Source organism: Anolis sagrei, chromosome 4 (assembly GCF_037176765.1).
Source record: "Anolis sagrei isolate rAnoSag1 chromosome 4, rAnoSag1.mat, whole genome shotgun sequence".
In the NCBI taxonomy this organism is placed as follows: domain Eukaryota; kingdom Metazoa; phylum Chordata; class Lepidosauria; order Squamata; family Dactyloidae; genus Anolis; species Anolis sagrei.
Window position 1 is genome coordinate 13370054 of NC_090024.1, and position 26851 is coordinate 13396904.

The window sequence follows — 26851 nt, forward strand, 5'->3', positions numbered from 1 at the left end:
ACTCTTGGTTATCGGAGCAGGTGGCAAGTTTTTATGAAGAGGGTATTTTAAAATTGATTCAGAGGTATGATAAGTGTTTGAACAAACTTGGCAACTATGTCGAAAAATAGAGTGAAGTATGTACTTTCTGAAAATAAATTTCCTTTTTTGAAATAAACTTTCGTTGTGTACTTATGTTCAAACTGACCTTACTTAAAAAATACCCCTCGTAGATAGATAGACTTAATTAAATCAATTTTCCCATCTCCTTCATGGCGGGCTTCAAATCCCTCCCATGCCTTAGGCATTGCCTACCAGTTGTGGGTGGGCCAACTTAGTTGCTTCCATTATATCAGCTATTGCTGCAAGTCAAAATTTGCTTGAGATAGTGCTTGCAGTTCTGAAGGGACTTGTTTAATTTTTGCTTCTCATAGACTTAGCAGGGGGAGTTGGTTAACCAGTTAAAATTTTATGAACAGAATTCTGTTGGAAAGTTGCAATAAGAAACACTTGTCAATGCATAAGTGAATCAATTTGAGCCAATGGTTGTGTCCTATTTAGGACAAAAATAACAATAGGGATTTGAACCATGTAAGACAGCTGCACTAGTATGCAGAAATGAACTCAATACATGCAATTGTACTTTTTAGACCATCATACAATGGTCTAAAAAGTACAGTTGCATGCATACAGAACTTATTCACATGCATGATAGCAATAGGAGTCCAATCACCAAAGTGAATGCATTTGAAAGATAATGACAAAGGCTCTCTTGCTTCATATTTTTAAAGAAAAAGTCAATTTTAATTTTAAAATGAATCAATAAAACACTATATAGAACACTTCTGGAAATCTTATGCACTCATTATCTGCTTGATCTTGACCTTCTTGGCTGTCTGGATTGCCATGAGTCTCTTGATATCCACGAAGGTCCTGTTTTTTGTTTCAGGGAGAATTTTGAAGATGTAAACAAAGCAGAGAATACAGACAGGGAAGAAAAGCATGATGCTGAGGTTACCGATTCTTTTCTAGGAAGAGAAAAGGACAGTCATGAGAAAAAATGGAAGGTTCTTTGGGCCTATAATATAGCATTCGGTCCAAAGCACAGTGAATTATCAGATCTTTTAATTCCAAATCTCTGCATTCAGTCACAAGGCAAAAGGTGCACATCTCTGAGCTGTCTTGGTATATGGTAGACTCCTTCAGAAGTGAGAGGATCCCTCTTGTCCTTTGCTGAACGTAGCATTTGTTGGATTTTCTTGGTGGGTCTGTAGGTGGTTTGTATGTTGTGTTTCCTCATCAGCTTCCCTCATCAGCTTCCCCAACCATCACCCAAGTCAAAAAAGAAGCACCATTAAAGCCTTGGCAGACCGTGTAAAAAGAATCTGCGAACCCCACCTCCTCCAAGATGAACTGAACCACCTCAACTGGGCTCTCCAGGCCAATGGAGACTCCACCTCAGACATCAGAAGAGCTGCAAGACCAAGAACAAGCCACGAGAATAAAGATGAAGATCCACCCAGAGGAAAAGTGGTCTTGCCATACAACAAGGGAACTACTGACCGCATACGGAAGCTGATGAGGAATTACAGCATACAAACCACCTACAGACTCACCAAGAAAATCCAACAAATGCTACGTTCAGCAAAGGACAAGAGGGATCCTCTCACTTCTGCAGGAGTCTACCATATACCATGCAGCTGAGGACAAGTCTACATAGGAACCACCAAACGCAGCATTGCCCAAACACGAATCAAGGAACATGAAAGGCACTGCAGACTCCTTCAACCAGAGAAATCAGCCATAGCAGAGCACCTGATGAACCAACCCGGACACAGCATTTTATTTGAGAACACAGAAATGCTGGACCACTCTCACAACCACCATGTCAGACTACACAGAGAAGCCATTGAAATACACAAGCATGTGGACAATTTCAACAGAAAGGAAGAGACCATGAAAATGAACAAAATCTGGCTACCAGTATTAAAAAAAACTCAAAAATTACAACAGCAAAACAACAAAGAGGAAAAAATCAGGCACATCAAATCACCTCTCTACAAGAGTTTCCTAAAGGCATTTCCAGGCCATTCAATGCTAATCAAGGTGGTCAGTTGAAATATTCACACCCAGCTCCAACAGACAAAAGCCCTTTGTCCCACCCTGGTCATTCCACAGATATATAAACCCATTTTTCTACTTCCAACAGACCTCACTATCTCTGAGGATGCTTGCCATAGATGCAGGTGAAATGTCAGGAGAAAATGCCTCTAGAACATGGCCATATAGCCTGGAAAAACCTACAACAACCCAGAAGAGTAGAGACATCACACTGGCAACAAAGATCCGCATAGTTAAAGCAATGGTATTCCCCGTAGTCACCTACGGATGTGAGAGCTGGATCATAAGGAAGGCTGAGCGAAGGAAGATAGATGCTTTAGAAATGTGGTGTTGGAGGGAAATTCTGATAGTGCCTTGGACTGCAAGAAGATCCAACCAGTCCATACTTCAGGAAATAAAACCCGACTGCTCATTGGAGGGAAGGATAGTAGAGGCAAAGATGAAGTACTTTGGCCACATCATGAGAAGACAGGAAAGCTTGGAGAAGACAATGATGCTGGGGAAAATTGAAGCAAAAAGGAAGAGGGGTAGACCAAGGGCAAGATGAATGGTTGGTATTCTTGAAGTGACTGGCTCGACTCTGAAGGATCTGGGGGTGGTGACGGCCGACAGGTAGCTCTGGTGTGGGCTGGTTCATGAGGTCACAAAGAGTTGGAAGTGACTGAATGAATAAACAACAACACTCCTGCACAACGTGCACGTTTTTACCAGAGGCAAATGACAGGTGTTGGCATGGTTGTAAACAAAGAGGTGTGTTTAATCACATGATATGGGAATGTGAAAGAGTACCGGAGTACTGGAGAATGACTGAAGGGAAAATTAATAGAATGTTAAATCTTCAAATCATAATAGCCAATAGAAATGTATTACATGCCAGGATACCAGGAATGTGTAATGTGCAAAAGGAAAAAAAGTGGTTGACAACCTAATACTGTGTGCTCAAATTGTTTTAGTGAAAGGTTGGAAATATAAAACAGTGGACTCTGACAAATTAGTAAAACTATATAGTAAATATGCTAAATGTGGAAATAACAAATTGTAAATTGAACAATATAGACAAAAGTGAAAATGTTTAATTAAGAATATGGGGGATCCAGTTAGGAATTATTTAGAGAAAGTATTAAGATGTGGAGTGCAAAAACTGAGACTAAGACTGATATTTCAAATGTTATTTCTATAGTTTATTGTTTAAATTGTTTTCTAGGGTGGAGGGTTGGAGTGGGGTATATAACAACAATAACAATAATAACTATACTTTTAAAAAAGCACAATGCAGAGCAGAAGAGAAAACTGGTGAAAAAAGACTCTCCATGGACAGTTCCTGGGAAAAATTGGGAGCCAAATTGACAAAGAAAAAACATGGATGTGGCTCACAAATGGGACTTTGAAAAAGGAGACAGAGGGCCTGATTCTGTCAGCCCAATAACAACCCATTAGAACCAGTGCCATCAAAGACAGAATTGAAAAGTTGATGACAGATCCCAAGTGTAGACTCTGCAAGGAAGCAGATGAAACAATAGATCACATCCTCATCTGCTACAAGAAGATCGCGCAGACACACTACAAGCAGAGGCATAACACTGTTGCTTGGATGATTCATTGGAACTTGTGCCACAAATACCATCTGCCTGCGAAAAAAGAGCTGGTGGGATCACAAGCCTGAAAACGTTACAGAAAATGAACATGTCAAACTACTCTGGGATTTCTGAATTCAGACAGACAGAATTTTGGAGCACAATATTCCTCACCTCACAATCATGTTAAAAACCAAGTATGGATCATTGATGTTGCAATCCCAGGCGACAGCAGGATTGAAGAGAAACAACTGGAAAAGCTGACACAATATGAGGATTTAAAGATCAAACTGCAAAGACTCTGGTACAAGCCAGTAAAGGTGGTCCCAGTGGTGATTGGCTCACTGGGTGCAGTGCCTAAAGACCTTGGCCTGCACTTAAACACAATCGGCACTGACAAAATTACCATCTGCCAGCTGCAAAAAGCCACCTTACTGGGATCGGAATGCATTATTTGCCCATAGATCACACAGTCCTAGACGCTTGGGAAGTGTCCGACGTGTGATCCATTACAACAGCCAGCAGAGTGACCTTGTTTGCTGTGGACTCATCTTGTTGTGTTTCTAATTATTATTATTATTATTATTATTATTATTATTATTATTATTATTATTAAAAAGCAAACATTATTTGGCAAGCCAGCATCACCAGCTGAAATACCCTCTTCCTCACAAGAACTGGACAGACACCCTGTTTAGCATTTCACCTGGCCAACCTAGCAAGGAATGCTGACAAATGGCTCACTTTGTAATATAGCTTCATAGGCAAGGTTCTTGAGGAATAAAGGTGGTGGATAGACTGGGGTATCCTAAAAACAGTGCATTTTCTACTAAATTATTGGTGTGACTCACTTCTACTTCAATGAATGACATTCCTGTGATAAAGTTGCAAAGCCATTCCAAAATTCCAGCAATCATAAAGCCGGAGGAACGTGACGACTGAAGAAAGAGCTCAGTAACAATTAGATATGGAATTGGATCTGCAGGAGGAGAAAAGGTTCAAGGCACAAAGAGTCATGGTCTTGTTGTTGTTGTTGTTATCTCATCAACATCTCTTATTCTTATTGTGTACTTCACTCAAGAAGTTCAGTACATGGTCTGAAAACTTACATGGCCCAAAGGCATGCGACAAGAGGAATACACCAATCAAAATTGCACTGATATATGTCATCTGTGGGAAGCTCTTCTGTTGGATAAAGTTGAACATATGTCAGTCATATAATATACATCTAGCAAAGCTAATTGCTTGGTTCCACTTATAATAGTAAAAGTTTATTTTTAGACTGCCCTATCTCCCCAATGGGACTCAGGGTGGTTATCCTTACTTTCTTTGTTTAAATGACATAGTTTGAGTGTTATGAGTGATTGCTATTTTCCAATCAAAGTGGGATTAAATAAGATCTCAGTTCTCTTTTATTACAATGACACTATTGTAACAGCAACAACACATTTTATTTGTTACCCACCTTTTCTCATGGGTCAAGGTGGGGCACAACATAGTTAAAACACATCACCATAAAATACATACAACAAAAGGAATATATTAAAATGCATTTCTATAAAATGTACCTATTAAAATAAATGGAACAAAGGTGAAAATACAATCGTGATAGAATGTAAATTTTAAATTCATGGAATAATAATACATTTACAAACCTGCATTTCAAAAGACATGAGCAGGAGAGCTAAGGTGATGGAACAAGATAAATAGCCAATAAGAAGCACAACCCTTCGTCCCAAGTTGTCCACCAGGTATATCTAAGGAATGTAAGGGGGGGAAATGAGAAGAGAGAGAAGTGGTCATAATATGTAATGGACACACTCAGACCCTTGCTTAGTATATTGAATTGGGAGAGATTTCGTTGCTTAAAATTAACATCATTCTCTCTTGTATTAGGTTATTATTTACCAAAGGTGAGTAAATACATCCTAGAGAGCTATGTAAATCCTGCAAGTTGTTTCTGTGAGCCTCCAGACCCCATTGCATTCCCAAGCTGCCTTTTTAATGATAATAAAGGGAAGGTCTCTAGAAGTTTTAATTAAGAGCACATTTACACCAGTGTAAACCTCCGAGGCAGTCTGGGATCGCATCTGCACTTCCTCTATCCTGGTTGTGCCAGTGCCCAATTCTGACTACACAGAGGTGCCTGTAACAGCCAGGAGGTTTCACATAGTTCCATGACTGGCTAGAGAAGATGGTGGTATGCTAACATGGGCAGTATCCATCCTCTTTCCCCAATGTGATTCAATGCAGAGAAAGAGTGATAGCAGCAGTGTCATTGGACAATGAATCTATTTGGATCCAACCCAACTATCTAGGCAGTTCAAAAGCCATGTGTTTCCATCTGAAATATCCCTCAATGTAGGCTGTTTGAACTGCATTATATGGTCATTGCAGATCCATAAAATACATTTTGAGCTGCATTGAACTGCATTATTTGGATCTACACTGGTGGTATAAACAATTCTGGCCGAGATTATCTGTCAGAACATATCTCCCTCTATGAACCATCTCAGAGGTTAAGATTGTCCAAGGAGGCCCTGCTCTCAATCCTACCCCCCTCACAGGTGCAACTGGTGGAGACGAGAGACAAGGCCTTCTCAGCAGTGGCCCCTTGGCTATGGAACTCCCTCGAGAGGGAAATTACCCTCCTGACCTTCAAGAAGAAAGCTAAGGCATGGTTGTGAGATCAAGCCTTTGGACAAAGATTCCCAGTGCAATAAGGTTCTCTCAGTGCAATAATGAATAATGGAATGGCCCCTAGAATATGCCTTTGGACTGTGTGATTTGCTTATTTTAAGAGTAAGAAAGACAAGGTAGTGAAGTTTACCCCTAAGAACGTTGAGCAGCTGGTGAATGTTGTTGTGAATATACTGACATAACGAACATCCTTATCACTGCCTCTTATAGCAGTATAGGTTCTGTCTGTATAAAAGTACACCTGAAATTCAACCAGGAAAATCAAAAGTTATTTTCAAGATGGAAGTAATTACTTATCTGCCAGAGTCTTGAGGGATTGAAACACCCTATATGGAAACTTCCATTGTGACTGCTCTTAATCAAGACCTCTTCGAACAGGAGGGACAAAGAATGACTTTGGGCTTTTTGTGACCATTAATTCCTCCAAATTTTCTATACACTTTTCCTGCCCCCGCCTCTCAAAAGTGATGTGTCTCTCATGGAAACCTGTAAGAATAACTATTAATAGTTTCAAATAGGTTCTGGCCCCTATCTGCTCATGTTGCTAAATGTGAAAACAATCAGAAACCTAAAAAAAGAAACAGATGTGAACTTGGATCCATGTAGCTCCAAGAGAATTACAGGGACATAAAAATGGTAGTCAAACCCATCACAGTTCCACACCTCTGTTCTATAGGAAGGCATCGTTTTTTTTTCAATCTCTCTTTCTAATGGTCTCACTTTTGGGATCTTTTCTTTAAAATGCCCATTAGGGAGATGCCATTTTTCTTTTGTTTCCAGTGATGGTCTCAAAGAAAACTTTATCAGGTTCCCAGAGCTGCTTTGAGTCCCCTCAAAATGGAATATAAAGGAAAAAGGGAGAATGTAAGTTTAATTTAATTGCTGCAGATGTTGGAATACTAGTCCAAGAGTACAGTTGGGAAAAAAAACCTTCCAATTCATGTTTTCAGTGAGGAAACTATGAGATAGCTATTCTCATGTTGATGGAGAGTAGAGGAGCAATAGAGCAATGTTCAGCTATTTCCCTTCAACTGGGCATAAAGCATTAAAATCACCCTCAGGGACCTCCTAAGGAGACCCTTGAAAAAGCCAGAGAGGATCCAGGAAAGTAATTGGAGACATCTCTGCAGCTTTCTATGGTCTCCACTGAAATGTAAATGGATGTTTGGGGGCAGGGGATTGTCACACTGCTCTACAAAGACCTAAGTGTCCAGTTTTCTTGTCCTAATGAGCAAATGCAATCCCTCCACAATTCAGCCTCACTTGCTTTTTCACTCTGCTTTAGTCCAATAATGTTGTTCCACCTCTCTGATCCCATTTTGGTTTTGGCAGCCCAAGGAACCAAAATACCATGATTTATTACTTATTTATTTATTAACTGCATTTCTTTAGTGCTTTTCTCATGTCTGGGGGGACTCAAAGCGGTTTGCAACATAGTGAATTCAATGCCTCACACACATATATCATATATCACATATCTAAATCTATAACATATAAATGTTGGTTAAGACCATTAAATCTATAAAAATATCAAACATAGACATAAGCATGAAGCATATTATTGCTGCAATTAACAACTTGACCCCTAATTGCACCAGATCTTATGTGATCTTCAGGGTTAATCAGAGCTAGTACTTGGAAGGTTAATCAAGTGATTTGTATTTCAGAGGAAAGAACTGGCAACACCACCTGTTGGTATTCTTTGCCAAAGAAAACTCTATGAAATTCATTGGGTTGTCATAAGTTGACAGGTGATGCAAAGGCACATACACAACAGAAGCAGATCATACAAACCATTTTCAGTCACTCTACTACAATGACCAGTACTCATCTCAAGCAATACGAATAGGGCTCTTCGTTCTTTAGTTTTGGGAATTACTCAAGAGAATGTATGTTTTCTGTCATTGTTAGTGCTTAAGAATACCTGTGGCCCCCACAGAACTCAGAGATGGAAAATAGCACTGAGTTCTGTATAAAGGAGGAAGAGAAAGAAGAAAAAAGCAAAGAGAAGGGGAAGGATGGATGAAAGATAAGAATTAGAAGGTGGAAGAAGAGAAAAGAAGGATAATTACAATTATCAGGGTAATTTATGGACACACTGGTCTGCATCCTGTTAGTAGTATTTCCAGTTAAGGTGGGCCCACTGAATCAATGGTGAAAGGTGGATAAGTAATACATTGATCCCATTGATTCAATGAGACTACATGAGTTGGAGTCACCAATCGAATTAAGGCCAGTAGTACTTATTGACTATCTCCTCATTCTTCCTCTTTTGGATAGTTCTGCCTTCCTTACCGCATTGGTACCAGAAAACTGCTGCCCGGTCATCAAAACAACTATAGTAAGAACATGCCACCTCATGTTTCGCATCCTTATCATCTTCAGTGCATTCATGTGCTTGTCTGCCTTCTCAGCAACGTCCTCCTGATTAAGCTCCTGAATCTCATCTTCCACATCATCCCTTCCTCTCAGAACCTGCAAGGCTAAATGGAAGCAGAGTCAAAAAGATTTTGAATTTGATCAGGATGAGACATTTAGGCACTACACATAGTAATGTCAACAGAGCAAGACCTTGGGGCAGAGATTCAGGATGCACATATTCCAGCTTAACAAAATGAGCAAAAAAAAAATCACCAAATATGGCAGAGGCCTACAGGGAAATAGCTTACCTCCAAATGTTATGAATAACTTTCCCACATTGGAAAAGAATATCCCACTTCTGACACCAATTATGTCATGAATGACTTTTCAATAGCTTTGAAGCATAGGTTCTTTTTATCGCAATTTCCAGTATGAGAGGGTATATCAGATTACAGAAAACATTTAGACAAAGAATGACATTGGACATACAGACATACAGATTCGATGCAACTACATTGGATTTACAATTACATTGGTTAACAAACAAACAAAGGGGAATTACATTTTCACTCAACATTCACACACATGTACACGCATTCATCCACATGCATCCAAAATATTACCATATCTTTTTCTCCCTCCTTGGAGAAGAACCTGTCAGTCCAGATCCTGCTTTCCCGCAGCCTGCCAATGTATAGTTCCCTAACTCTATAACTTCAAAACACTGAAATGCCAAAACTTCTTTCCCTAAGCACAATGCCAAGGACCAGATCTCTGTTTTCCATAGAGCAGAACCTGACTCCCTGCACAAAAACCAAGACTCCAAAAGTGCACTTCTTCCTCTTCCCTTGAGAAAGGAGCCCCAAAGTGACCAGACTGCTCCCATGCAGATCTGCCACTCTCCATAGGCACACTATCTTTCTCCTTCCCATGGAGCAGAGCATAGCGGGTGGAACAGACTCCTCAGTCTGCCACAATTTGGTCATTATTAAACCGAGTCTTTTATAGGAATATTCTGTTGATGTCTCAAAGTTGTGAAATAATGATGTCTTCCATCCTGGATCCATTCCAGTTTCCTGGCCAGATGTTGATCTTCTTGATTGGTGTTGACAAACACAAGGCTTGTGTTGACTTCCTTCTTAGCATAAGAAAGGTTGCAAACATTTCCATTATCACTGCCCCAGTTCTTATCAGGGTTTCTCATTAGCAATCCCAGCAAGCAGGTAGTTAGTCTTTGCAGGCCTGGGTCTTTTACTGGTGTTTCCAAAATTATTAACTCCATACATCCTTCCATTCTTCCATTCATTCCCACACATCATTATTAAATTCACATTTATCAAATTTGCACACAAATGGTTCACCAACAAGTAAGCAAAGAAGAGATGAATGACCACAGGTTGCATGCTCATGACTTGTCTTCCCCCATTTCCAGCTATAATTTAACAAATGGGTTTAAAATGATGATCCAGAGTAACTTTTTTCATTTAAAATTGAATACAATTCCCTCTAATATTCTCCTGTAATTAATGAAAAGGGTTTAGTTGAATCAGGAATGTATTTCTGAGATGTATTTATTGTAGTTGTATGCCATCTTTCTTCAGATATAGGACCCCAGAAGCCATAAAGGTCTCAAAAGAAAAGCAGTCCTTTCCCATAAAATGTGAACAGCCATAAAATGTACAAATTTATCTAGAATGTGTGTGTGTGTGATATTACCTATGTCTTACTAGCCCTGTAATCATAATAATTAGAGGTTGTACAATGTATCAGAATTGGGCTAGTTTTTATAAATGCCCTAAGGAATTAAGTTTCCCTTCCCTGCCAGTCTAAGAAGGAAGGGCTATTTGCTGGCCCTCAGTAAAATGAGACTGGTTGGCAAAAAGTAGAGGTGTGCATGACTCCAAAAATTTATATAACCTCCTTTTAAATTCTAAAGTGTTTTGAAAAATTTCTACGGGGTCCTGGTCATATCATTAAAAAAAAACTACAAGAGCTAAGCTATACCGCTGCATAGCGGGACTTGGGACAACACTGGGACTTGCCGATTTATCCAGTGTTGAGTGGTGGGGGGTGACAGGGTCTCAATTGGGATGATTTATGCCCTCTGTTGTTCAGGGAGGAGGGAATGATCCATGTCTATCCTTGCACATGGATGACTCTAAATAAATGCTTCATTTGTTTCTTTCTGTACATAGATCTGTGCCTAGATGGTTTATGTGATTCAATCGTTGTGCATTCGTAACAACAACTGTAATACCACCCAACAATGTTGTTGTTCATTCGTTCAGTCGTCTCCGACTCTTCGTGACCTCATGGACCAGCCCACGCCAGAGCTCCCTGTCGGCCCTCACCACCCCCAGCTCCTTCAAGGTCAGTCCAGTCACTTCAAGGATGCCATCCATCCATCTTGCCCTTGGTCGCTCCCTCTTCCTTTTGCCTTCCACTTTCCCCAGAATAATTGTCTTCTCTAGGCTTTGCTGTCTCCTCATGATGTGGCCAAAGTACTTCAACTTTGTCTCTAGCATCCTTCCCTCCAATGAGTAGTCGGGCTTTATTTCCTGGAGGATGGACTGGTTGGATCTTCTCGCAGTCCAAGGCACTCTCAGCACTTTCCTCCAACACCACAGTTCAAAAGCATCTCTCTTCCTTCGCTCAGCCTTCCCTAAAGTCCAGCTCTCACATCCGTAGCTGACTACAGGGAATACCATGGATTTGACTAGGCGGATCTTTGTTGCTAGTCAGATGTCTCTACTCTTTACTATTTTATCGAGACTGGACATTGCTCTCCTCCCAAGAAGTAAGCGTCTTCTGATTTCCTGGCCACAGTCTGCATCTGCAGTAATCTTTGCGCCTAGAAATACAAAGTCTGTCACGGCCTCCACATTTTCTCCCTTTATTTCCCAGTTGTCAATCATTCTTGTTGCCATAATCTTGGTTTTTTTGATGTTTAGCTGCAACCCGGCTTTTGCGCTTTCTTCTTTTACCTTGATTAGAAGGCTCCCAACAATAATTTCTAATAATCACTGAATGGTATGATGTTGTGAGAAAGACCAATGTGGGATTAAATATTTTCACTCTCTTTACCTTCTATTGCTTTTTCCTCATTCTTCTTCTGAATTAGTAGATACCTTGGACTTTCAGGAAGGAAAGGCAATATCACACTTTGACACAATGGGAAAATTCCAGCAAGACCCATCAATATAGGCCATCCTAGGAAACACAATGGTGAGAAAGCGTAATTAGTAATAACTAATTTGCCACAAGTCAGTTGTGTAGCTTTCTGAGTTACCTGATGATGCCTCCAGGAGACGACTGTGAGCAAGTGCCTGAGCAAACAGAACCCCAATGGTTAGAAATAAGTGAGGCACCATGACAATGCTACCCCGCAGACTTCTGGGGGCGATCTCACCAAGGTACAATGGAACACCGGTAGAGACCATACCTGGTTAGAAGATAAATAAAGTGAGAACACACAGTATAAATGTAACATGTTGTCAACCCCCCCCCCCCACCACCACCACCACCCTTATATTTCTTGGGATATAAGGGACCCCAATGATTCATTCTTCTGAGATGTTTTCAAAATGCAAGTCTGCCCTTCCCATTGTACTGTATAAGAGGCTGACTGAATTTATGCTGAAATGTGTTGCCTGCCCCCATAGGTAAGGAGAAGTTGCCAATCTTTTCATCTTAATTGAGTTAGGGCACATGTGAGTTTAAAGCAAATGCACGGTTATTAATTACGTTACAGTGAAGACATCTGCCCTTGCGCTGTGCTACTCTGCTGCTGAGTATGCATGCCCAGTGTGGAACACATCTCACCACACTAAAACAGTGGATGTAGCTCTTAATGAGACATGCCGCATTATCACGGGGTGTCTGCGCCCTACACCACTGGAGAAATTACACTGCTTAGCTGGTATTGCACCACCTGACATCCGCCGGGAAGTAGCAGCCAATAGTGAAAGGACCAAGGCAGAGACACCTCCAGCTCATCCCCTGTTTGGGTATCAGCCAGCATGTCAATGACTTAAATCAAGAAATAGTTTTCTAAGATCTACAGAGACACTCGCTGGAACACCTCAGCAAGCGAGAGTCCAAAAGTGGCAGGCTCAAACCCAGAACCTCAACCAATGGCTGATACCAAATGAGAGACTCCCCCCTGGGCACACAGAAAACTGGGCGACTTGGAAGGCACTGAACAGACAGCGCTCTGGCACCATGAGATGCAGAGCCAACCTCAAGAAATGGAGCCACAAAGTGGAATCCACGACATGCGAGTGTGGAGAGGAGCAAACCACTGACCACCTGCTGCAATGCAACCTGAGCCCTGCCACATGCACAATGGAGGACCTTCTTGCAGCAACACCAGAAGCACTCCAAGTGGCCAGATACTGGTCAAAGGACATTTCATCAACTACCAAACTCACACATTTTGTATTTTGTCTATTTGTTGGCTTCGTTCTGTTAGAAATGTAATATAATTGACTGGTTGCCCTGACACGACAAATAAATAAATATATTACGTTGCCGATAAAGGTGTTTTTTTTTTGTTTTGTTTTTAAATAAAACTGATATGAGGGTTGTGGTTTTTTTTTTTTCTCTTCCTTTCATTATTCATACATTCCTTTTATTACCACCCCTTCCACCATTTGTTTCTCACTCCACAAGAGAGAGAAGGAAGAGGAAGAAGAAAAGTCCAATTTTTTCAAGTGCTTGTGCGGGAAACCAATATGTATTGCCAAAGCCTTGCCAGGTATTTTGTGGCAGGATTCCTCACTCCCTGTGAGCCAACCTATTTTTCAGTTTGGGAAGGTGACCTGTCTTTTCAACAGTGCCATCTCCAGCCAAAATGTAAAAGAACAGCTATGCTCCTGGATCTCTTTTCGATGTTTCTATGTCGTTTATTTGAACTGTATATCCGTGTACTTATTCATCTTACACAGCCCAGCCTTGCAATACAAATTTCAGATGGATTGCAATACTAGACAGCACCCTCTTAAAAATCAGGTTACAAAGTAAAATGCTAACTGTACAAACTTCTCACCTGCGCACATCCCAGTGTACGTGCGGGCAAACATAACGTATTCAAAGGCACCTATGTAATGGGAGGAAGCCATGAACAGAGCAGAGAGGAGGGCCAAAAAATTAGCCAGCAACAAGGTACCTTTCCTAAAAAGACAGAGAGGGGGTGGGTGTGGAGATGCCGATTAATATATTATAAAAAGAGCATTGACAGTATTCTTGACCTTTATATGAATAAGTTATTTCCAATTTATTTGTTCTGGGGAAGCACAAGTAATTGCATCCAAACTCCTGTGCAAGTGTGAGCTCTCTGTACAGTGTATAGTCTTACTTCCATGGCCATAAAGGACTCTGAAGCTGCTCTGTTACAGCTCAGGAGGGCCCTGGAGCCATTTGGCTTTCCAAAAGGCTAGGCAGGGTGAAGGAGTATTGGAGACACCACGAACAACACATCACCAACAGTAAGCAGATTCCTCCCAGAGGCTTACTGGTTACATATTGATGGTGACATGGTATGGCACCCAAATGACATCACCAGGAATGGGACAATGCCAGAAAGCTTTCAGAAGGGAGCTGTTGAAGCCCCTTCTGGTGATGAAGCCATGGGTCTGTTGGCAGTAAGATCAATGGATCAGCCAAAATTCAGCCTGATCCAGCTATTTAAACCTCCCAAACTTTAGGAAGACAGTCCAATTCAGTGTTCCATAGATGCGAATTAGTAGCTGGGTGTACTGGTTCTACTGAGAACCCAGTAGCTGAGCAGCACTTATTTTAGCGCCAGGATTGTGGTGCAGCTGGCTAAGTGTCAGCTGCATTAAGATCACTCTGACCAAAAGGTCATGAGTTCAAAGCCAGCCCGGGTTGGAGTGGGTTTCCAACCAATTGTGTCTAGCCTGTTGTCGACCTTTGCAACCCAAAAGACAGTTGCATCTGTCAAGTAGGAAAATAAGGTACCACCTTAAAGTGTGGGAGGCTAAATTAACTGATTTTTGAGGCCATAAAGAAGACTCCAGCAAAAGCATTCCAGCGGGGAAGCATGTGAGGAATGTGGAAGTGCTTCATCAGCGTCGCAGATGGACAATGAAAGCGACAGCTCCCCTGGTGGCCAGAAAAAGTTAAATAGCCTCTGTGTATGTCTGTATATGTTTGTATGTCAAAAATTGGCATTGAATGTTTGCCATATATGTGTACACTGTAATCCACCCTGAGTCCCCTGCAGGGTGAGAAGGGCGGAATATAAAAGCTGTAAATAAATAAATAATAAACATGATCTGGGACTTGAACAAGCATTAGCCACATATTGTCTCTACAAACAAGCCCTATTCCACAGACAACGCAACTATATGAGAATGTGCGATTTCTCAAAATGGATATGCTGCGAAACACTGTGGCTTTGTACTGTTGAAGGCTTTCATGGTCGGAATCACTGGGTTGTTGTAGGTTTCTAACCTGGCTACCAATATTAAAAAACTCTAAAATTACAGCAGCAAAACAAAAGAGAGGAAACAATCAGGGACAGCTAATCAGTAATCACCTCTCAAAAAAAATTCCCCCAGGCACTGACAAGTCACACCAAAAAATCTGCCAGGCCATCAAATGCTAATCAAGGCGGTCAGCTGAAACATTCACACCTAGCTCCAGCAGACAAGAGGTCTTTGCCCCACCCTGGTCATTCCACAGATAGATAAACCCAATTTTCCTAGCTCCAACAGACCTCACTACCTCTGAGGATGCTTGCCATAGATGCAGGCGAAACATCAGGAGAGAATGCCTCTAGACCATGGCCATATAGCCCAAAAACCCCTACAACAAACCATTGTGGCTTTGTTTCCATGAAAATGTGTTTTATTGGTCTTTTATTGTGATTTCTTTTTTACAATTGAATGTTTTATATTTATCTGTATTGTTTAATTTAGTGTCTATTTTTCTGGCACTGAATGTTTTCCTTTTAGGTTGTAAACCACCCTGACTCCTTATGGGGAGATGGGGTGGGATATAAATAAAGTTTGTTTGTTTGTTTGTTTGTTTGTTTGATGAACATGCTGCTTGTTGTAGCAGTTCCAGCTTGAGAACTTGAGGAGTGAAAAAAAGTCACCTGGGAAAATGATTATGGGGTGTGGGAGCTAGAGGAATATTTGAGAGGTTTCAGGGGTTCTACTGTTACCACCCATAATTCGAAATAAGTAGGTAGAACTAAATCTGGAACCTTCTGAGCAATAGCATGTACTCCACCCATGAGTTACAGCCATTTCCATTCTATATATTAGAAAAGCTAATGGTTCAAATCGATTGAAACCAAATAAGGACAACAGCTGCAAAAAATGGAGGATGTGTTACCAATTTTCATTAGCTACTTGAAAACCAACATTTTTAAGGAACAGAATTTTAATGGACCATTGTGGCTTCTGGGTATGTCCATTCAATAAACCACTATACTCAATGTCCAGTAAAACCTAAAGGAGTTGTGACATCTGCCATTTCCTTAAATCCCTTCCCATTGGTTCCTGTTGCTGCAGAGATATATGGGGCAGTTATGGAAGACAATGTCATTGCATCTTTCATGGCGATAAACTGTACTCCATGCACCGGGAGACAACAGGTTATGGTTAAAGGAGGAAATGTAGGCAAGATGTGGCAGCTGGCGCTTCAAAGGACCACCTCATTTGGCTAGGACCAGCTCCGTTCAATCTACAAAATGTCATTTCCATACCTGCCAATTCTGTCGGTCACACAGGTACCCACAATTGCCCCGAATATACCTCCAAGTGGGAATGCACCTATGATGACTGACAAAGTGAGCACATCAGGTCCTCCAGAGGACGGTTGACCAATTGATATGTTATAAAATTTTGCCACAAGCTAGGAGAAGAACACACAAGAATCATGTTAGAATATTTCCCCACTACAGAAAAATACTAAAGTTCTACACTACCATATAACGCAGTTTGAATCCGCATGAATATGGTCAGTGTAAACTCATATAATTCAGTGAAACTGCATTGAACTGCATTATATGAGTCTACACCACATTATATGACAGTATAAATAGGGCCCAAGAGGTGGCAAGCTTGTTTTTCTGGAAAAGATTCCATCTAAACAGTAGCAAGCACTTATGTATTGTAAGGATTGTTGGCAGGGAAAAATATGGCCTTGTAGGATGGTCAAATGCCCATCTTTGGATGGGCATCTTTCAGAAGTGCTTTAGTTGTGTATTCTATCATCATCATCATCATCATCATCATCATCATCATCATCCCCCTGATGAGTGCCACCTTGTCATGGTGGGGGGCTTAACTGCTCCAAGTTGAGAGCTGAGCTGCCGGTAGTGTAACTAACATTATTATTATTATTATTATTATTATTATTATTATTATTATTATTGTCATGGTGGGGAGCTTAACTGTTCCAAGTTGAGAGCTAAGCTGCCAGTAGTGTAACTACCAGCAGGTCCAACCAAGCCAGAGAGGTCTCAGCTGAGGAGTGGAACCAAGAGCACCTAACCCATTAGCATTATGGAGAAACAAACCAAAACGAAGTCTATATTGGCTCAGTTGACGCCCAGGATAAAAAGGATCGTGGTGGATGCTGCTGATTCTGGACATCCATTGACAAGTGGGCTACAGAATCAAAATACAAATGAACAATCACAGAAGCGGCATAAATATACAATGCCAGAAAACCGCACAGTTATGAAACACTATTACAAATCAGAACCTCAAAAGTGTGACTACCAAAAAAGGATATATCAATTGTGGAAACAAGAGTACCCTGACTCGCAGATAACTGAAACCCGACTGACTGATCAACGAAGATTCATAATCAGAAACAGTGTTCAATGAAGTTGAACTCAAAGAAATTCAGAAAATCTGCAAAACAAATGACCATCAAGTCACAGCACAGACAGTAGCAGAGACTCCAGCAACATTTGGAACTCTGGAACAGACTGAACCAGAAGAAAATGTGGAGCTTTTGAAAGAATTTGAAGAACTGGCATCTGAGGCACTTGTTGAACTACCAGGAACATTGACAGCAAGACAACAAGAGCTCAAGGATAAAATCATGGCTCATGCTGTATCGAATGCAATAAGAAAGTGACTCCCAACTTTAAAAACAGTGCCTAAGAGACAACTGGCATCTCTCATGAAGGATGTGAATAGATTACTTTCTACTGTCCAAATAACATCAATTGAACAAACAAACCAGTTTGCCTACAGTACAGCAGTGATAGTAACAGAAGAGCTTGGGCTCCTACAACCAATGCAGCTCCTGAGAAAATCAACTGGAAAACCAAAATGGAAGGTCAGGTTGGAGTTGAAAATCAAAAATCTACGATCAGATGCAAATAACCTGAAAAATATGAAGGAGAAGAAATTGAAGAATGACAAAATCAAGCAATATCTGATCAGAAAGTACTGGCTGAACACCAGAAAAATTGAAGAAGCTTTGGAAATTGTGAAAGAACAAATTACAGCAACAGCCAGAAAAATTGAAAGATACGATGCCAGAGTCATCCAGTGCAGACAAAATCAACTGTTTCAATCAGACCAAAGACGGTTCTACCAGAGTCTGAACCAAACAACAGACACAGTAGTCATAAAGCCTGGGAAAACTACAACAACTAAGTTTTGGAAAGAACTTTGGGAAAATAATAAGAACTACAACAAAAACGCTGGGTGGATAAAGGAGTTTGAAGAAAAAATATCACAGAACAAAATGGAACAGATGGAAATAACAACTGAAATGATCAGCAAACGAGTGCAAAAAGTCAAGAACTGGACATTGCCTGATAGTGATCAACTGCATGGATTTTGGCTAAAATATCTGACTAGCCTACATGGAAAAATGGCCCAACAATTCAGTGTGATGCTGCAAAAAAGAAGTATCAGTGAATGGTTGACAACTGGGAGGACATATCTGATACAAAAGGTTCCAGCAAAAGGAGCAGCACCAGGAAACTTCAGGCCGATAACATGTCTGCCCACTATGTTTAAATTATTGACTGGCACCATAGCTGACAGAATTCAAAATTATCTTGAAGAAAATAACATCTTGCCAGATGAACAGAAAGGCAACAAATGGAAAAGCAGGAGAACAAAAGACCAGTTATTAATTTACAAAATGATTCTGGAGAACTGCAAAAGTCGAAAAACCAATCTTCACATGACGTGGATTGACTACAAAAAAGCCTTTGACTCACTCCCACATCGTTGGATCATCAAGTGCCTAGACACCATCGGGATTTGTAAAAACGTCAGCACTTTTATTGAAAATAGGATGAAGCACTGGAAAACTGAGCTGTTTGCTTGAAATGAAAACTATGGGCTTGTCAACATCAGATCCTCACAATGTTAAAAATTACAGGCCAATTTCATTACTGAATAATGATTACAAAATCTTTGCAAACATCATAGCCAACAGATTAAAGAGTTTTTAAAAGACAAAATAAAAGAAGATCAAACAGGCTTTTTGCCCAATAGATATATGTGAGATAATATAAGAACGGTACTAGATTTAGTAGAATACTATGAAAGTAACCCACAAAGAAAGTTAGGACTATTATTCCTTGACACTGAAAAGGCGTTTGATAATACCAGATGGGAATTTATGCTTCAGATTGTAAGAGAAATGGATATAGGATTTTACTTTACAAATGCAATAAAGACTGTCTATTCTAATCAGAAAACTAATATGATAGTAAATGGCCGTGATACAGAAAGTATACAAATACAAAAAGGTACTAGACAAAGGTGCCCCTTATGCCCTTTATTGTTTATAATGGTGTTGTAAGTATTGCTAGAAGAGATCAGAAAAGATTGGGAATTTAGGGGCACAAAGGCAGAGTTCAAGGTCAAGACGTTTGCTGACGACTTGGTTTGCATAATAGAAAATCTGATAAAGAATATCTCAAGGAAAGAGGATTCACCATACAGGTATAATAGGTTAATTTGTGTAAACATATGAGAAAACCAAGAAGATAGAGGAAACACCCTGTGGAATGGACCGGAAGACAATATTTCCCCCTCCCTCTTTCCACCCCTTTTAACCCTTAATCATCCCCCTACCCCATCATCCCATCTCCTTCCCAATTTTATTGTATTATTATTAAAAACCTTATGCAATAAAATGATTAAATTAACAAAAAGATTATAGAAACTAATAAATGATTGGGGATACGGATACAGATCATGTCTCATGGGCACAATTTGGAAAAAGACCTTAAAATATATAAGGAGGCCCGTTGACCTCAACCATGGTATGTTGGGGAAAATGGCAATATAAACTTCCAATAAATAAAATAGACAAACTCCCAATAGGATCCATAGAGGTCAGAAAACCTCAGTTATACCGGAATATGTTAAAGAAATTGAAACAACATGGTAAAACAAAGATAAAGGACTTATTGAAATCTGGCAGAACAGTAATATGGTGGGAGAAGATAAAAGATAAGTGCAGGCACAGAAATTGGCTGCTATGGGGAGGGTTGTATTGTCAGCATGTGGTATACCCTAGTGGCCTCCTGCTCTTTGTTGTCAGGTGGCTCTCAAGCAGCATGCGTTGATTTAGGTCAGGCAAGACTACACCATATTAACATTTGCTGTTCCATGCAGCCACCCAAGAAGTGAGGGGTATTAATAAAGTTTATTATTCTTATTCTTAATATTATTATTATGTGAATCTAGTTCTTACAGAAGGCTAAAGTAGTACCACCATATTGGGCTGTATTGTTGGTGGGTAGTCTCCCCTAGTGGTCTCCTGCCCTTCATTTACAGGTGGCTCACAAACAGGATAGATTGGTTTAGGTCAGTCAAAACGACATTATATTTAGGTTTGCTATATTTTCATGCAGTCACTCAGGAAGTGAATCTAGTTCTTACAGAAGGCTAAAGTAGAAAAACCATGCCAGGCTGTATTGTTGGTGGATTTCCCTTCGTGGTTGATATTGGTTTCCTCTTTTGGTAAATATGAGAGACATTCAATGATGATACTTAAAAAAAAGTTCTGTGAAAATTTTAAAAATACCATATATTGTATGGTATAAATATGTCTGAAAGGATACTAGAGACAAAGCTGAAGTACTTTGGCCACATCATGAGGAGACAGCGAAGCCTAGAGAAGACAATTATGCTGGGGAAAGTGGAAGGAAAAAGGAAGAGGGGCCGACCAAGGGCAAGATGGATGGATGGCATCCTTGAAGTGACTGGACTGGGGGTAGTGACGGCCGACAGGGAGCTCTGGCGTGGGCTGGTCCATGAGGTCACGAAGAGTCGGAGACGACTGAACGAATGAACAACAACAAAATATGTCTGAAAGCTAGGAGGAATGATTCCCTTTTATGTTGTGTCATTCTCAAAAAAAATTCAAGGAGATTGCCCTTTTATTTAAAAAAAATATTTTTCATAAAGACTTTAAAAAATCTCTAAAAATCAGTGTATTGTCTAAATGTTTTGAAATTTGGTGGATAAAGAGTGGGGAATGTGTTGTACCAGTGCAGCAAGTTTGCTCTAAAATTGAGGGAAGAGAGAAGTCCCTGAACTTTCCCCACTGACAGTGAAGAATATTTATGAATATTCGTAAATTTCATAAAGTTTTGAAATTTTCAGCACCCAAACTTAAAAACAACAATTTAAAAACAATGCATCAGCGCCCACTATTTTTGGAAGGAATTTAGAACCATTGTAATGGATCACACATGCTTACTAGATAGCCTTTTTATCCCTTTTAATTCTATAATTCTATAAGCCACAGAAGTTAGTGGCATTATAGGATCATCTTACCACAGTAGGAGAGTAAGATACCCAGAAGTTGTAGCCATATTGCATAGATAAGAGACAGGAAACCACTGTAATCCAAATAAGCCTTTTTGTCAGATCCTGTAGGTAAGAGGAACAATTGCAAGAACTTAGTACAATAGTTATATTTACCAATATTAGACCAGATGTTGGAAAGGAAGCCTTGGAGGCTACTAGGGGTGTGCATTTTTTCGTTAGTCCTCATAAGTTATATCAAATTTGTTAAATTTATATTTATGATGCAATATCCGACACTTGTGCATGGCCTGTATCACAAATTTAAGAACTGAAATTTACCCCATACTTTTTTGTTTGCATTTTGTAAATCTCAGAAGCCTCCCAAAGTCAGTTTTATTTTCAGCGCAAAGAAGCAAAACAAAGCCAAAAAGGCTGCTTTTCATCTTTAAATTAATGGCCTCTCATCATTAGCAGAGAGAAAGCAAGGAACAGAGTTCACTGAGAAAGAGGCTGAAAAAGCACAGAGTTCTAGGAAATGTAGTTTAGGATGGCAAGGAGCCCTATGCAAGAGAATTCAAAATGCCCTGCCCTAAACTACATTTCCCAGTATTCTGCTTGCATCAGAAAGCTCCTCTCAGGATAGGGGACAGATTTGTCCCTCCGTAGCAACAGACAGCCAAAATTCCAATCAATTGTTGAATCTGCAAAGAGGAGGACTGAGCGATACTTGTCTTCTAGGGCTGGGCGGTTTCGTTCGTTAATTTCGTAATTCGTTAATAATTTGTTATTTTTTGGGTAAACGAAGCGATAACAAACCATCCAGGAGCAACTAAAAAACGAAACGAATTTTTAAAGCTATTTCGTAATTGTTTTGTTATTGTTTCGTTATTATTTCCGTATGTCTCTGGTGCAAGTTTTATAGTTGTTTCCCTCCCCTCTCCCTGGTTGCAAGCGGTCGGCATTTACCCCACTTCCGGGTCCCTGGCCTCTGCTTAAGTGGATCAAATTCTCCTCTCCTCCTGTCGTCACCTCACCTCGTTCCTCACTCTGGCCTGCGTGCATTGGGCAAAGAGACACAGCAATGCAGCACTCAAAGACCTGCCTGTTGCCTGCCTAACCTCTTTCCTTCTCCAGGTTAAAACTATTATATTAATTATATTTATTATTATTATTATTATTATTATTATTATTATTATTATTAAGAATGGATGGCCATCTTTCAGTACTGCTTTGACTGTCCCTTACATTCACGAAGGCAGAAAGTGGTTTGTTATTATTATTATTATTATTATTATTATTGAGAAGAAGCATTGTCAAACCAGAATAGAGATCTCATCCACCCTCCTCTCTCTCTCCTTCCCCCCCTTTCCTTCTCCAGGTTAAAACTATTATATTAATTATATTTATTATTATTATTATTATTATTATTATTATTATTATTAAGAATGGATGGCCATCTTTCAGTACTGCTTTCACTGTCCCTTACATTCACGAAGGCAGAAAGTGGTTTGTTATTATTATTATTATTATTATTATTATTATTATTATTATTATTGAGAAGAAGCATTGTCAAACCAGAATAGAGATCTCATCCACCCTCCTCTCTCTCTCCTTCCCCCCCTTTCCTTCTCCAGGTTAAAACTATTATATTAATTATATTTATTATTATTATTATTATTATTATTATTAAGAATGGATGGCCATCTTTCAGTACTGCTTTCACTGTCCCTTACATTCACGAAGGCAGAAAGTGGTTTGTTATTATTATTATTATTATTATTATTATTATTATTATTATTATTGAGAAGAAGCATTGTCAAACCAGAATAGAGATCTCATCCACCCTCCTCTCTCTCTCCTTCCCCCCCTTTCCTTCTCCAGGTTAAAACTATTATATTAATTATATTTATTATTATTATTATTATTATTATTATTATTATTATTATTAAGAATGGATGGCCATCTTTCAGTACTGCTTTCACTGTCCCTTACATTCACGAAGGCAGAAAGTGGTTTGTTATTATTATTATTATTATTATTATTATTATTATTATTATTGAGAAGAAGCATTGTCAAACCAGAATAGAGATCTCATCCACCCTCCTCTCTCTCTCCTTCCCCCCCTTTCCTTCTCCAGGTTAAAACTATTATATTAATTATATTTATTATTATTATTATTATTATTATTATTAAGAATGGATGGCCATCTTTCAGTACTGCTTTCACTGTCCCTTACATTCACGAAGGCAGAAAGTGGTTTGTTATTATTATTATTATTATTATTATTATTATTATTATTGAGAAGAAGCATTGTCAAACCAGAATAGAGATCTCACCCACCCTCCTCTCTCTCTCCTTCCCCCCCTTTCCTTCTCCAGGTTAAAACTATTATATTAATTATATTTATTATTATTATTATTATTATTATTATTATTATTATTATTAAGAATGGATGGCCATCTTTCAGTACTGCTTTCACTGTCCCTTACATTCACGAAGGCAGAAGATGGTTTGTTTCACCCCTCCTCTCTCTCTCTTTCCCCCCTCTTTCCTTCTCCGAGGTTAAAACTATTATTTAAAACTATTATTTTCACATTGCGCAACCGCGTCCACCATTTTAACGAATTGATTCGTTAATATTAACGATATTTCGTAAATACCAAACTTTTTTAAGGGAAAATTTTGTAATTATTTTAAATATCGAAACAAAAAAAAACCCAAATACAAATCGATTTTAGAAACAAATTTTTCCAGGCCTATTGTCTTCTAGTAAGTAATCTCTGTGCTGGGCTGGGAAGAAATCACTAAATGGATGGCCCTTGGCGATCCCTTCCAACTCAATATGGGAAGCATAATAATTAGTGTAGGGGCTGCATGGCCATCTGCCCTTCTGCCGGGAAGAAGTCCCCATGGGGAAATAGGGCAGGTTATAAATAAAGTTGTCGTCGTCATCATCATCATCATCATCATCATTAAGGGAGTTGGACTAGATGGCCCTTGGGCATTTCCTCCAACTCTAGGATTTTATGAAAATGTAGGATTGGTGAATATTGGTTTCTATTGGTTAATATGAGAGACATTGAATGAGACAGCTGTTGCTTAAAAGAGATATTGACAAGCTGGAAGGTGTCCACAGGAGGGTGACTGAAAGGATCAAAGGTCTGGAAACCATGAATCTCTCTGAGGATGTCTTAAAGAGCACGCAGAAGAGAAGGTTGAGAGGAGACATGAGAACCATGTTTAGATATGTGATAAGTCATGAGGAGGGAACAGTCTTGTTTTCTGCTGCCCTGGAGATTGGGACTCAGAGCAATGGGTTGAAATTACAGGAAAGGAGATTCCACCAGACCATTAGGAAGAACATCCTGACCATGCAAGATGTTCAACAGTGGAATTCGCTGCCTAATAGTCTGGTGGAAGCTCCTTCCCTGGAGCTTTTAAACAGAGGCTGGATGGGGTACTTTGATTGTGCTTTTCCTGGTAGGAGTTGGCCTAGATGCTCCATGTTGTCTTTTCCAACTCTATGATTCTATCTCTAAGATATCTCATAATGTATATGCAAATATTCCATTTTTTTTTAAAAAAAAATTAAATCCAAAACACTTCTGGTCTGAAGGAGTTTGTATAAGGAATACTCAACCTGTAAATATCACTTGATATAACACAGTGGTTCTCAACCTTCCTAATGCCACAACCCTTAATGCACTTCCTCATGTTATGGTGACCCCCAAACATAAAATTAGTTTCATTGCTATTTCATAACTGTAATTTTGCTGCTGTTGTGAATAGTAATGTAAATATCTGATATGCAGGATGTCTTTTCATACACTGGACCAAATTTGGCACAAAGACCCAATATGCCCAAATTTAAATACTATTGGGATTGGGGGAGGGTATTGATTTTGCCCTGTGGGAGTTGTAGTTGCTGGGATTATTGTTAACCTACAATTAAAGAGCATTCTGAACTCCACCAATGATGGAATTGAATCAAACTTGGCACACAGAACTCCCATGACCAAGAGAAAATACTGGAAGGGTTTGGTGGGCATTGACCTTGAGTTTTGGGGGTTGTAGTTCACCTACATCCAGAGAGCACTGTGGACTCAAACAATGATGGATCTGGACCAAACTTGGCACGAATTCTCAATATGCCCAAATGTAAACACTAGTGGGGTTTGGGAAAAATAGACCTTGACATTTGGGAGTTGTAGTTGCTGGGATTTATAGTTCACCTACAATCAAAGAGCATTCTGAACCCTGCCAACGATTGAATTGGGCCAACCTTCCCACACAGAACCTCCATGACCAACAGAAAATACTGTGTTTTCTTGTGGTCTTTGGTGACCCCTCTGACACCCCCTCACGACCCCTCCAGGGGTCCTGACCCCCAGGTTGAGAAACCCTGAACACATTACAAAAAAGAAATTACTTAATAATCTTCAGTATATGGATAGATACTAGGCCTGGGTAACAACGGAAAAATTTGTTTCTAAAATCGATTTGTATTTGGGGGGGTTTTTTGTTTCGATATTTAAAATAATTACAAAATTTTCCTTTTAAAAAGTTCGATATTTATGAAATTTCGTAAATGGTAAAAAATTAACGAATTGATTTCCGAAACAATAACGAATCGATTCGTTAATGGCGGACGCGACCGCGAAATACGCTAAAAAACCTCCAAAACCTTCTGAAGCTTCCCTCTCCCTCTGTTGTTGACTGTTGGTGTGATATTATAATTTTTTTTTTACTAATTAAACCATAAAACTGGCCCAGACATGCGGAAATAATAACGAAACGACCTCAAAACAATAACGAAACGAATACAATATCAAAATACGAAGCATTTACAAAACGTTTTTGAAAATTCGTTTTTTTAAATAATTGCTCCAGAATGGTTCGTTATCGTTTTGTAATTGAAAAAATTAACGAATTATTAACGAATTACGAATTAACGAAACGAAACCGCCCAGCCCTAATAGATACTATTCCTCCTTTTTGTGAATGTATATTATATAATTAATGCACCATGTTAACTGCCATAGTTCAATGCTAGGAATTCATGGAAGATTGATATACAACATTTTTAGCTTTCTCTGCCAAAAATTGCTGGTGCTTCAACAAACTACAGCTCCCAGGATTCCATGACATTGAGTCATGCCAAAGAAAGTGATGTCAAACTGCATTTATTGTACAGTGTAGATGCACCCAGTGACAAGGAAAAGAAGAAGGAATCAATTTCTTTTTTCACTTTATGAATTGAGTCGGTCAGAAAGACATTCCTGGTGAGCTCACCGCTTCCCTGGCTTCTTTGGAGGTTGTTGGTAACACTACACGTTTCTCCAT

At 39.6% G+C, this 26851-nt stretch overlaps 1 protein-coding gene across 1 annotated transcript; it reads right to left on the reverse strand.

Annotated features, from left to right (window-relative positions):
* Nucleotides 1-832: 832 nt before the first annotated feature.
* LOC132773521 (solute carrier family 2, facilitated glucose transporter member 5-like) lies at nt 833-26851 on the reverse strand. Its single transcript, XM_067467029.1, has 12 exons — nt 26801-26851; nt 21536-21631; nt 16471-16619; nt 13783-13907; nt 12025-12177; nt 11820-11945; nt 8670-8857; nt 6505-6615; nt 5330-5431; nt 4784-4859; nt 4526-4653; nt 833-1007 (listed from the first exon to the last, which is right to left on the reverse strand). The coding sequence occupies exons 1-12, from the start codon at nt 26849-26851 to the stop codon at nt 834-836; spliced, it is 1479 nt and encodes a 492-aa protein (XP_067323130.1). The 3' UTR covers nt 833.